This window comes from Candoia aspera, chromosome 2, assembly GCF_035149785.1.
Source record: "Candoia aspera isolate rCanAsp1 chromosome 2, rCanAsp1.hap2, whole genome shotgun sequence".
In the NCBI taxonomy this organism is placed as follows: Eukaryota; Metazoa; Chordata; class Lepidosauria; order Squamata; family Boidae; genus Candoia; species Candoia aspera.
Window position 1 is genome coordinate 142,464,771 of NC_086154.1, and position 12,039 is coordinate 142,476,809.

The window sequence follows — 12,039 nt, forward strand, 5'->3', positions numbered from 1 at the left end:
AACATAAGGACCTTCTGACTAAGACAGCCCTGGTAAAAGAGCTATTATGGAGCAAGTAGTGCAACACCCACTAGATACAACGCAGATGATGCCGCCACAGAATTCTGTTTTCCAGGCTGCATTAAAAATGTAGGGAGAAGTGCATAGGCCAACCTTCCTCCCCTGCACTGTAATGTGCTCCAGAATGGTCTTCTCCAGGTTCATGCAACTGTAACTCACAGAATTCCCAGCCAACGTGAGGAGAGTTTTCCAAAAGCACAAGGAAATGGCCCTGGTGTTGCAATAGCATTACCACATGTGGAACCAACAGTATTACTACTCAGCAGTAACTGAGCTTTACATTTGGGTTGTCCTCTGCTTCATTTTTGCAATCTGCATCCAGGAAATTTTGCAATTTAAATCAGGGAATTCATGCAACCTATTCAGAACATATAAACAAAAACACCTTGGCTGGTGCCAGCCTAAGTTCCCTGTTATCTTAGCCCTCTCGCAAGAAGTCACTCTACGTCGGGACAGCTCTTTTCTGAATGGAATGGAATCTTGAGAGTTACCAAATGACTCATCTATAGCAATTTTAAAATTGTTGAGATACTTCCATAAAATCCTAGCAAGCTGAAATGTGGGACAGGGAACTCCAAGATACCCTGAGCATAGAAAAATCAGAAAGTGCTCATCTTTTTTATGTGGCTATTGGCAAAAAGAAAAAAAAAATCAACCACAAAATGCTAGTGCTCACCACATTTTGTGGCCATGGATAAATGAAAACAACTGAAATAGCCACATATTATAGGGAAAGTCAGCCTAGTGTCTTCCAGATATTTGGCAGTATATCTCCTAGAATTCCTGCTCATGCTGCCCAGGACTTATGGAAGATGTTGTTCAAGGCATCTGGAAACCAGATGGCTTCCTTGTTTGTTCCAGCTTCCATTCTCCCCTCTTTTCCTTTGTTTCCACTTTCCTCTCATTTCTGTTGCCGTTTTCCCACTGGTGAATTCTTGCTGCCTCAGAACAGGTTCCTGTCCTCTTATTCTAATATCCTGCAGTCTCAAAAGCAGATCAATAAGCATAATGCTTTCCTCCCTCAAAGTGGGATCCTCAAAGTGCACTCCCAGAAGTGGTTAAAATGTTTTTGGAGGCAAAGTGAAACTTGCACACACAACATTCTGCACTGAGGAACAACAGCGTAGGTTGTGACGTTTGGCTGGGAAGGGTGGCACGCAATCCCAGCCAAGGGCCAACAGACCCACACAAGGAACGGAATGTCGCCTGGGGGAGTTCTACTGCTCCTTTGCATCCCTGAGTGGATTTTTGTCATGTGGAGTTAGAACAGCCAGAAGAAACGCACGTGTACATGCTCAGACTATAGGATGAATTTAACAGGATGTGATACAAAATATGATACAAAAAACTGCCCTCTGCCCTGGAACATTATGGGCACCCAGCCAAATGTTTCCCAGCACTTACCTTGGCTTCACATTTTTTATGGCTTGCCATTTTGCACACTGTAAGAGAAAAAGGAAAGAAATATTCCAGATCTTGACTTGGGCAATTGTAAAGGTAGACAACTTCTGATGTTTTAATTCCAAGTATATTGTTTTCTGCTGAACCATAAAGCATGCTGGGTGAGGCTATATTTCAAGCATGGAGGCTCTTGGATTTCACTGTGTAAGGAACACCCAGATGAATGAAATGGCAATCCTTGTGGGCACCACTAAAAGGAGGGCAGAGCACTATAGAGAAGACTGGACAAATGCTCTGGCTTTACAAAGCCCTTTCCACATTTTCACACAATATAAGGAATATAGATGAGCCAACAGCAGGAAAAACTCCTACCTTTGCAGACAAGCCCTTGGGCTTCTATGGCCTCCTTGCACACTATACATGCCTTTTTCTTCTTCTTAAAAACCTTCTCTTTGAAGCTGTGAGGCTCTGACACCTTCCCAGGCTGAAATGACAAACAAGGGCAGAAATGTGGACGGTGCAGCACTTCTTACAAGGATCAACAGAAGCAACATCATCCCATGAAAGTAACTGAAAATACATTCTGGATTTCTTTGCACAACACGGAATTAAATTGTAGTATTCCTCACAAGATGCAGCAAAAGGAACTAGCTTAGATGCCTTTTTTTGTTTTTTAAGGATTAGACAAATTCATAGAGGACAAGCTTACCAACTACTGTTAGCTCTATCATAAAATAAAAGCCCCTGTTAAGAAACAGTGTATCTCCAAGAGCCATAAGCAACGGGGAATTGATCTCTCCATCCCACTTCCCCTCTTCCTAAAAGTATTTGTCGCTCAACCTCTGTTGGAACAAGTCAGAGTGATGCAGCTCAATTATATCTTAGCCATTATAACTGTATTTCTGCTCAACAATTATAACTGCCTACAGCATGACTAAAGTAGTAGCTCTAAAACCAAAAGGATATATTTTACTTTTCAGCAGTACACGTATGTCACAGGTGACGCATTAGCATGTGTGAGAGCCTTAGTTTGTTTTAACTACGGTTTACTGCGGTACAAACTATAGTGCTCTGATCAAATACAGCTAAAGCATAAATCATGGATTATAACCCCAACTAGCTAGATTAACAATACTATGCTATACTACAGGTTGTTTAATAAGCTGCAATTGGCAAGATTTGTGCAGCATGCTCAGCTGCATTTCATGATTCATCAACCACAGTGGTATATTGTCACCTTTAAAGCCCCTCATGGCTTGGGACCGGATCACTTGAGGGACTGTCTTTTCCCAGTTGTCTCTACCTGTCCAATCCGGTCAAGCAGGATGAGCATGTTCCGGGTCCCATCAGCCAAGAAATGTTGGCTGGTGGGGGCCAGGAGATGCCCCTTTTCTGCCATAGCGCTTGCCCTCTGGAATATCCTCCCTCCTGAGATTAGGATGGCCCCAACCCTAATGGCTTTTTGGAAGGCCTTGAAGACCTGGCTATGTGCCTGGGCCTGGGGTCTTAAGTGTGTGAATGGCCCCATTTCCTGGTTGTGCTCACACTGACAGGTTTTAATATCTCCTGGCTGCTACTTGTATTTAATTTGTTTTTGTACTGTTTTAATTGTTTAATTATTTTTATGATAGCCACCCAGCTGGTTTGAGATGGGCAGCTATATAAGCTAAATAAATAAATAAATAAATAAATGTTAACACATCACACTAAGCCAAACAAACCAACTCCACTGTGGTTTAATGCAACATGTGAACACAATCTCTGTTACAACTTTTAAAAGATGATACTTGCACTCTGCAGTTTATCAAAATGTGTATTTAAAACACACATGTGCATATACACCCACACCCATGCATATACATATTGCCTAATGTGTCAGAACCTTTTTTTAAAATGAAGCAATCAATTAAAACCAAATTAAAACTACAGCTCTAAATTAGATGGATCTCAAACTGACCCATCAGGGCAGTTTTATACAGATTAAAATATGTTTAGTTGAATTTATTGATGAGGTAAGTATTTTGTTCTATAATGTGCAAGGTCTTGCAAAACATGAACTCAAAATTAATCCACTCATTTGGGAAGGAACAGAAGATGACTGGGAACATTGTGACATGCCAAATAACAATAACAACAGTGCTGAACATTTCTCCAGAAAATGCAAGCCTTGCATACGCTCTCTACAAATTTCAAGAATGTGCGTGCTAAGGGCTCATGAGATAAATCTTCTTGAAATGCTGGGTGCCAGGTCAACAGTCAATGTTCTGTTGGAAGCAGCTACATATAAACCAGATTAATGTATTTTCTCAAACTAAACAAACAGAAGGAACAAGAGCTGCTGTTTTCCTCCCTATTTAAGACTTGGGAGAAGGTGAGGGAAGGCAATAAATAGTTTCAACCTTTGCTTAAGGTTCAATGCCTCTGCATAGAAGTGGTTACTTCAGAATTTTTGATTTAAAGAACAAAAGAATTGACAACTCTATGCAGAGTTTAAGGGAGTCTTGCTGATATGTCTGGAACAGGTAGGGTTACCAGACATCTGGCAAATAGAGGACATGTCCTCCTTTTTGTCCTCATATTCTCTGTCCAGGCATAGCTTTAAAATGAAATATTGTCCAGCATTTTGAGTATCTTGGGAGTTTGGGGGGGATTGTGTATTGTGACCTTGTAAATTGTCTGCTTCTGTCTTTCCCTCCTCCATTGACAGACAGCTTAGATTTACATTACTTATTTCCAGATTCCAGCAATTGCTTCAATCCAGCCCCTTCAAATCTATGCACTGCAGTCTGCAGATCACATGACTCATCATGTTTCGATGGTGAAATTTGAAAAGTGTGTCATTGTCAATGCTATTTTATCATAGCATTTGTTCTTGAAAATAAAAATTTGTTGGGAAAATATTGAAATTGAAAAACCAGTCTTTCTCAAGCTGGAAAAAAATAATTTCATATACATGTAGGCCCAAGTACATTTTTTTTCAGTTTTTCACTCTAATTCTTGTTGCGGATGCTAAAAAAGTTAAACAATTAATGTTTGCTCTTCCCCCACCCCCCCATTTGTCCTCCTTTGCCTGTTCAGATATCTGGCAACTCCAGGAACAGGGCTTTCTTTCTAGTGGCACTATAATTACAGAATACAGTGCCCAGAGATGTTGCTCAGATGGGCTTCTTCTGAGAACCCTTTAAGGTTTTAAGGCAATGAATATGAGAATATAACAACAGGCCCACGGGGCAATGAGCTTTGTTATCACAATAATTGCTGCCAAGGAAGCTAGAAAGAATCATTAAGGTCGGAGGATCAGATAAATCTGAATCTAAAGAGTTTTGGCTGCGGGCTGGAGATAATAAGAAGGATGTATTGTGAGGTCATATCCTTTGAGGTTAGTGGAAAACTTCGAGTGGATGTTAGGGAGATGTGTGGACATCCCAATACATCAGTACAATTGCAGTCTCACCATCAACAGCATTACTATTTTGGCAGGTACATTTCAGTTCTCTTCCTAATGATCATGGAATTTGCCTTTTTTTGCAGCAACTACACCCTGTGTTTACATTTTCATTGAGCTGTCCATCATGACTCCAAACCCCAAACTCCCTTTCTTGGTCAATAATGTAACTGCCAGCTTAGATCCCATCACTGTATATGGAAAGTCTGAATTTTTAATGTGATAACTTTGCACTTGCTTATATTCAATTGTATTTGCCACTTGGAGGCCCAGTTTGCAAAGATCCTTGTGGAAATTGTCCTTTTTGAGTTTTCTACAGCCTGATATCATCAGTAAACTTGTCTACCACATGATTTACTCCTATATAGTTTATAAACAAATTAAAAATACTGGTCCTAATACTAGTCCTTTGGGACATCTCTTCATTTTGAAAATGGCCCATTTATTCCTACCCTCTACTTCCTGTTCTTTAGCCAGTTACCAGTCTATGAGAACACCTGTCCTTTTATTCCGTGACTGCTGAGTGTGCTCAGAAACCAGTGGTGAGAGATTTTGTCAAAGGCTTTTTGAAAGTCTATAATGTCTGTTGACTCATCCCTGTCAACATACTTGTCGACATTCAAAAGGCAAATGCCATGTTTGTTCCTTTTCAGCAAAGCTGATTCTTCTGTACCTTTGATTATTTGTGTGTTAGTAATATTACCTACATTTTACTAAGAATTAATGTGAAGCTACACGGCCCTGTCTTAGATCCCTTTGAAAGAAGTTGAGCTTCATTGGTTGTTGCTGTGTTCCAGATCTTGGCAACAAATCTTAAAGAGAAGTCGCATACTTTTGTCAGAAGATCAGCAACTTCAATATTTTAGTTCTTTAGGAACCCTGGGATGGATACCTCCTAAACTCAGCAATTATTTATTTTTAAGGTGTCAGGTTTATAACTACATCTATTGTTATCTTATTTTGTTTTAATTCATATGATTCCCCTCCTAAAAAAGTCAGCTCAGTCTGCAAACAATTTCATGTTATTTTACTTGGAATCAATTGATTAAGAACATTCCTCCTCTTCTTAGTTCCAGAAATGCTATTGTTACTCTGAAATTCCACATCTCCCTTCAGTATACATAGAAACCAAGCCTGGGAAATCATCCTCATTGCTTGTCCATTCTTTAGGCAACCCACCTGTCCTTTAATCTCTATCGAGCAATAATATTCATACTTTGCAGTAGGAAAGGCTCCTGAAAGCCAAACCGAAATTGATCAGATTAACCCATGCAAATATGCAGAGCTTGGCATGCCTATCACTTCCCCACCCCATGTTATGAAGAAATTCTGATTTCTGAGGTATAAATTATTCAAAATTATTGCAATCTGATTTTGCCTAATTCACTGCTGTTAATTCCTTTTGCTTCTTTCTTCATCTTGACTGAATTTGAAATTGCATAACTGCACATATACATAAATATTTGTTATTTTAATTGAAATTTGTAGGTAATTGTGGCCAGTTGTCACAAATATTTTATTGATTTAAATACGTATCTTTGCAACCAAGAGGACTATACACATGAACGATGAAGTGGGGTTTGTTTGTTTGTTTGTTTGTTTATTCATTCATTCATTCATTCATTCCCAGGATGGTCGGTTCTGTATACCATAGCTCATTCTGCAATTCATCAGCACTTGTTCAGAGTAATACCTTTCACATGTTCTTTGATTCAAGTTCATTTATTTGAATCAAAGTTGCAAAAAATTACAGAAATGATCAGAAAGAAAGAATATTTTAACCTTCACATGGACTTGAAAACAACAATTACTTAGAGATGTTGATGATTGAGGTTTACATAAAGCTAGTAACAGAAATTGTATTAAATGAAACAGTTCCATTTTTCTAACATGGATGGACTTACGTAGCTTTTTCCAACAATCACCTTCCATCACAGTCCTATTTCCCCAATTGGCAGCTGCTACAAATGACATCTTTCAGCTCTCCCCCTAATTTTTCTTGATTTCTGAAGCTACTTAGATAATCCAGAAACAAAACAGCAGTCCTGCTGGAAACAGAGCTGCATTCCAGCTACACCCCCAACCCCCCAAAAAGAGAGAGAGAGAAAAGGAAAAAAGAGATCTGGAATGTTGCTCCATGTTACCTCCCTCCCTTTCTCTTTCCATTTTATGTAGGGGAAGAAGTGGGGCAGATGCATTATGAAGTATCAGCTGGGTAAACATGTGCAACAGGGCCTAGAAAATGCAGCTTCAGAAACTGAGATCTGATCAAAGCCATGATCAGTATTCCCACAAAGAATCCCACCAGCTTCTAGGCTTACTCAAACCAAATGGTGACCATAGTAACAACAGACAGGGCTTGGAAACACTGATATGCCCTTCAACGTTTCCCAGATGAATGTAGGGACATTCTTGTAAGTAACACACATCTGATTCTCATGCCAGCCTCGCTCTATTCCAGTAATAGATTTTGCTGAAGGATGGACTCTGCTGTATGTTTGTTCCACACTAGCCTGCTCTCTGTTATCTGAAAAAGCAAGAGTGGTTTTTTAAAGAAAAATTAAAGGCTGACTCTACTCTCACAAAAGAATTGGTGATGGAGCAATCATGCTATAAGGAATGGTTAAACCTTTTGGGTCTATTTAGAAGAAAAAATAAGCAAGGAATAAGCATATACATAGTATGGAAAACTTGGGTATGGAATGATTTCTCTTTCTGTCTTAATACTTGAACCTCATTGAAAGTGAATAGTGAAGAATTTGGAACAGATTAAAACTAACCAGTTCTTCAGAGAGCCAGTTGGGTCTAGTGGTTGAGATACCAGGCTAGAAACCGGGAGACCGTGAGTTCTAGTTCCACCTTAGGCATGAAAGCCAGCTGGGTGACCCTGGGCCAGTCACTCTCTCTCAGCCCAAGAGCCAATCAGGCGTGGTAGGAGAGTTCTAGTCCCACCTTAGGCATGAAAGCCGGCTGGGTGACCCTGGGCCAGTCACTCTCTCTCAGCCCAAGAGCCAATCAGGCATGGTAGGAGAGTTCTAGTCCCGCCTTAGGCATGAAATCCAGCTAGGTGACCCTGAGCCAGTCCTCTCTCTCAGCCCTAGGAAAGAGGCAAGGACAAACCACTTCTGAAAAACCTTGCCAAGAAAACTTCAAGGACTTGTCCAGGCAGTCTCCAGGAGTCAAAAACCGACTTGAAGGTACATACGCATTTCTTCATACAATGCACAGCCAAATTATGGACTTTTTCACTACAAAATTCAGTGATGACTACCAACTGATGTAGATTCAAAATGAGATTGATCCAATCTCATTTTGGTAAACAGGTAAGTAAACAGAGGTTAATAACATACTCTCCTGTTAAATCTCTGGGTGCTTGTAATGGTATGTAGGAATGACCTTGAGGAACAAGGGGAAGAGATGCTGCCTAGAGAATGATCAGATAAAAGGGGGAGAAGCCTGCAGCTGCATAATGGGCAACTTTAAAAGGTTCCACCCTAGCGTATCAGGCTGTTAAAAGTGACGGTGGGAGATCTGTATTTTCAGACTTGCAAGATTCTGTTAATGTACCCTTACAATAAAGTAGAAGTAGCTCATCTGGTCGTGTTTCCTGTCTAGTTTACCTGGGAGGGCTGACATCAATCTTGCAAGTCTGAAAATACAAATCTCCTGCCATCACTTTTAACAGCCTGATACATTAGGGCAGATCCTTTTTAAGGCTCTTTCTTTTCCCGTTATGCAGCTGCTGGCTTCTCCCCCTTTTATTTGATCATTCCCTAGGCAGCATCTCTTCCCCTCATCCCTCATGGTCATTCCCACATACCATTACAGTGATTCACAATTGACTAGTAAACATTCCTGAGTTTTCCTTATCTAACAATGGCAACCCACTCCTCAATTTTGTTGCCAAAAAGAACATTTGGGAGACCACCAGGAGTGGATTTTGGTGTGAAAGAACTTCTAAACTGGGGTTCTGGTAGTAAATTCTGGCTGAATGTGTGCTCAGGGCTTCCTATACTTGAACCTTCATACAGCACCTGGGTTCTGATAGTTGAATGTCAAAGCTCTGGTAAAAGGAATCACAACTTAGATCCACAAGCTGGATGTCTTGCCCAACCTGGGGCTACAAATCCTAGAATTCCTAACCATTCATTGGCCATACTGGGTAGCAGTTCAGGAAGTTTTCTTTCTAACACTCCATTCCCCAATCAGCTGCCCTCCTGCCCCATCTGTGCATTTAAACTTGTATAATTCCCCAGCCATCACAGCCAAGGTGAAGAATTCTCAGTGTTAAATCATGCACATCTGGAGGGCATCCATATTGGAGAAGGCTATCCCCAAACATCTGGAGAGCATCAGGTTGCAGAAGGCTAATGTAGACCAAGGCTTGCCAGATTCTGGAGTCAAACAGAGTACTTGTGGGAAAAGCCAGCATGATATAGACCAGAAAGACCCAGATTAAAATTCCCATTCACCCACAAACCTCGGCCAACCAGAGTTCTACTGCACGGGGAGAAAACCCTGCCTCTGACCTTGGAGATTCTCAAGCTATGCCTACGATCTAGTGGTGGTATGTCAGAAAAAAAAAAACAAGTTGCTCAGCAAACATTAGAAAGAAGATTTCTAAGCCCTTCTCCACCTTTGCTTCAAGAGGAATGCCTATTTACATTTGTACATTCGTACCTTCTAACTTTTGTTTTTGGGCAGGCTTCTTGGTCATGCCCCCCAGCCCAAAATTTACTATTGCAACAATGAGGAGGATAGACTGGACTAGCAAGCTGGGTCTCCTCTCCGTTGAGGACGGTTGTGACATGGCAGTCCTCACATGCTCAGCCTCCCTTACGTCACAGGGCTCTGGCATCAGTAGACTACAGTAGAGGGAAGCAGGAATTTGATGTGCTACCTTGAGCCTTTTTGGAGGAAAAGCAAGATGCAAACTCAGTAAATAATAGAGAAGTAGCCATTACTAAACAGAGGGGGCACATCCTTTCTAAGGAACAGGAAAATGAGAAAGGAGCCCTCCATGTGCCAAAATTGATGTTTTGTGAAGCCACAGGCAACTCAATGGAAGGAATATCCCTCCTGATAGCAGAAAGCGTACCAAACAAACAATTTATTAGTTGGCTTGTTCATGGTTATAGCAGCGAGAGAGGAGAAGCAGCGAGTCATAATAGGAAAATGCTTCTTCTTCTGCAAAAGTTCCAAAGAGAAGCGAGAGCAACACAACCCAGCATGCCTTCTGGGGTGAAGCTGGGAGCAGGGCAGAAGCTGATGACATGGGGGCTGAAAGGACAGAATGAGGAAAGTGGCCTGAACAGCCTAGCAAGAGGCTTCATGGGATATGTAGTTCTCTCCTTGCAAGGAAAGGACGGCCAGACCAAAGGATGCTCTGTTTGAAACTGTATACACAAGGTCTAGTGAATGGACCATTCACCCTGGCCCAGCATGGCAGCAGCCTTTACTATAAATAGCTATGAATCGTGCTCTTTGTTACTGGTGCACTTGCTGGGAAAACAAATTTGCTACCTTAGAAGCAGAGCCATTGACCGGCCTGGCTGAGGGGCTAAAGCAGCTTTTGAATTTTTTGAGGGCACTGGAGGGCCAGCTTCCCCAGAGATATATGCATTTTACTCTTTTCCATCTAGGTAGCATAACTCATTAGACTTCACACTGCAGAACAGAAAGCAAGCGGTCCACAGTGAAATGCAGAGAGCAAGCCTAAAGTCATGGAATCCCAATCCAGGAGGCATAGCATCAGACAATGTGCCTCCCACCCTCCCCAGGGAAGCTACCTTTAAAATCTTGTTCATCTAGTGTCCTTCAGATGTGCTGGAAAACTCCTCTAACCCATAGATTTGACTGTGCTGGCTTGGGCTTAAGGGAGATGAAGTCCCAAACACCTGGAGGACACCATGTTGCCTTCCTAGCTTTAGGCAGTTCAAATGAAAACTTCCAAAATCAGGAGGAAGGTGGGAAAAATGGGTGTATGGAGGGGGAGAGAGAGATGGTTTTCAGAAAAGAAGCCGTAGACACAGAGGGAGCAAAGCAACCCATTTCCCTCTCTATACACCATCCTGTAGCCTACATTTTCATTATTTACTCCAGAGCAAATGCATTTGTTCGGACAAGGTACAATTCCTCTTTCATTTGTGGGAAATTTGAGCTATAGAAGCTTTCAGGTCTTCTCAAGCTATCTGGCAACTCGCTTGAAAATGCCAGCAAAGGACTCTTTTGCTCTTTTCCCTCGGCGTGGCCAGCAGTAGAGGGTCTGCCAAAGAATTTTTCCCCTGACATATTTGGGTTTCTCTAACAGGCTTGTTTGAGACATAGAACAGCAAGCTCTGAGCACGTTTCTGCTGCAGTTCACATGGGCAGAGCAGGGGCTTAAAGACCACATTGCAGGCATCTTGAGAATCTGGCCTAGAGCCTACTATGGGCAATATGCTGAGGGGATGCTGGGAGTGGGGAGAAAGGTCAGACTGAACATTAGGGCTGATGATTCCCATCTCTGTGGCTTGACCCAAAGCTCCCTGCCCTTTAGAGCTATTTCAGTAGAGATGGTTAAGCAGGGTGGCCTCAAAAGAGAATCCCCATCCAATAAACCTATGAACTTTTGGTTCCCCCTTTTTAAGGCCTTCATGGTGCCATACCTGGGTCCCTCTCCAACCATTTTAGCTTCACCACAGTCCTGTGAGGAAGGCTTAGCTGAGAGTGTTTGAGCAGACCAAGTTCATCCAGTGAACTGCAGGGTTGAATGGGAGTTCAAACCTGGTTGACCTTGGCCCTATTTCAGTAAGGCACTCCCCAGGCCACACTTTCTCCCCTTGTTTTCCTTTCCCATCCAGATGTTATATTTGCCTCCTTGCCAAATGAAAGCAGAGGATGGGATTCTCAGCAACTTATACAAGGGTGTAATCCAATTAGCTACATAACTAGCAGCCAAAGGTATAGTATATAAATTATTTATTTATTTATATTCTATCCCACCATTATTATTTTTATAAATAACTCAAGGCGGGGAACATACCTAGTATTCCTTCCTCCTCCTATTTTCCCCACAACAACAATCCTGTGAGGTGGGCTGGGCTGAGAGGGAGTGACTGGCCCAAGGTCACCCAGCCGGCTTTCATGCCTCA

The 12,039-nt window shown here is 41.8% G+C and overlaps 1 protein-coding gene across 3 annotated transcripts in view; it reads right to left on the reverse strand.

Moving 5' to 3' along the window:
- TNS2 (tensin 2) overlaps positions 1–12,039 on the reverse strand; it is a 132,041-nt gene that overhangs the window by 65,037 nt on the left and 54,965 nt on the right. For all 3 annotated transcript variants that reach the window (XM_063293935.1, XM_063293938.1, XM_063293936.1), the window contains exons 2-3: positions 1,834–1,945; positions 1,465–1,502 (exon numbers count right to left, since the gene is read on the reverse strand). In XM_063293935.1, the coding sequence (XP_063150005.1) occupies positions 1,465–1,502; positions 1,834–1,945 (150 nt within the window). The remainder of the gene's footprint in view (positions 1–1,464; positions 1,503–1,833; positions 1,946–12,039) is intronic.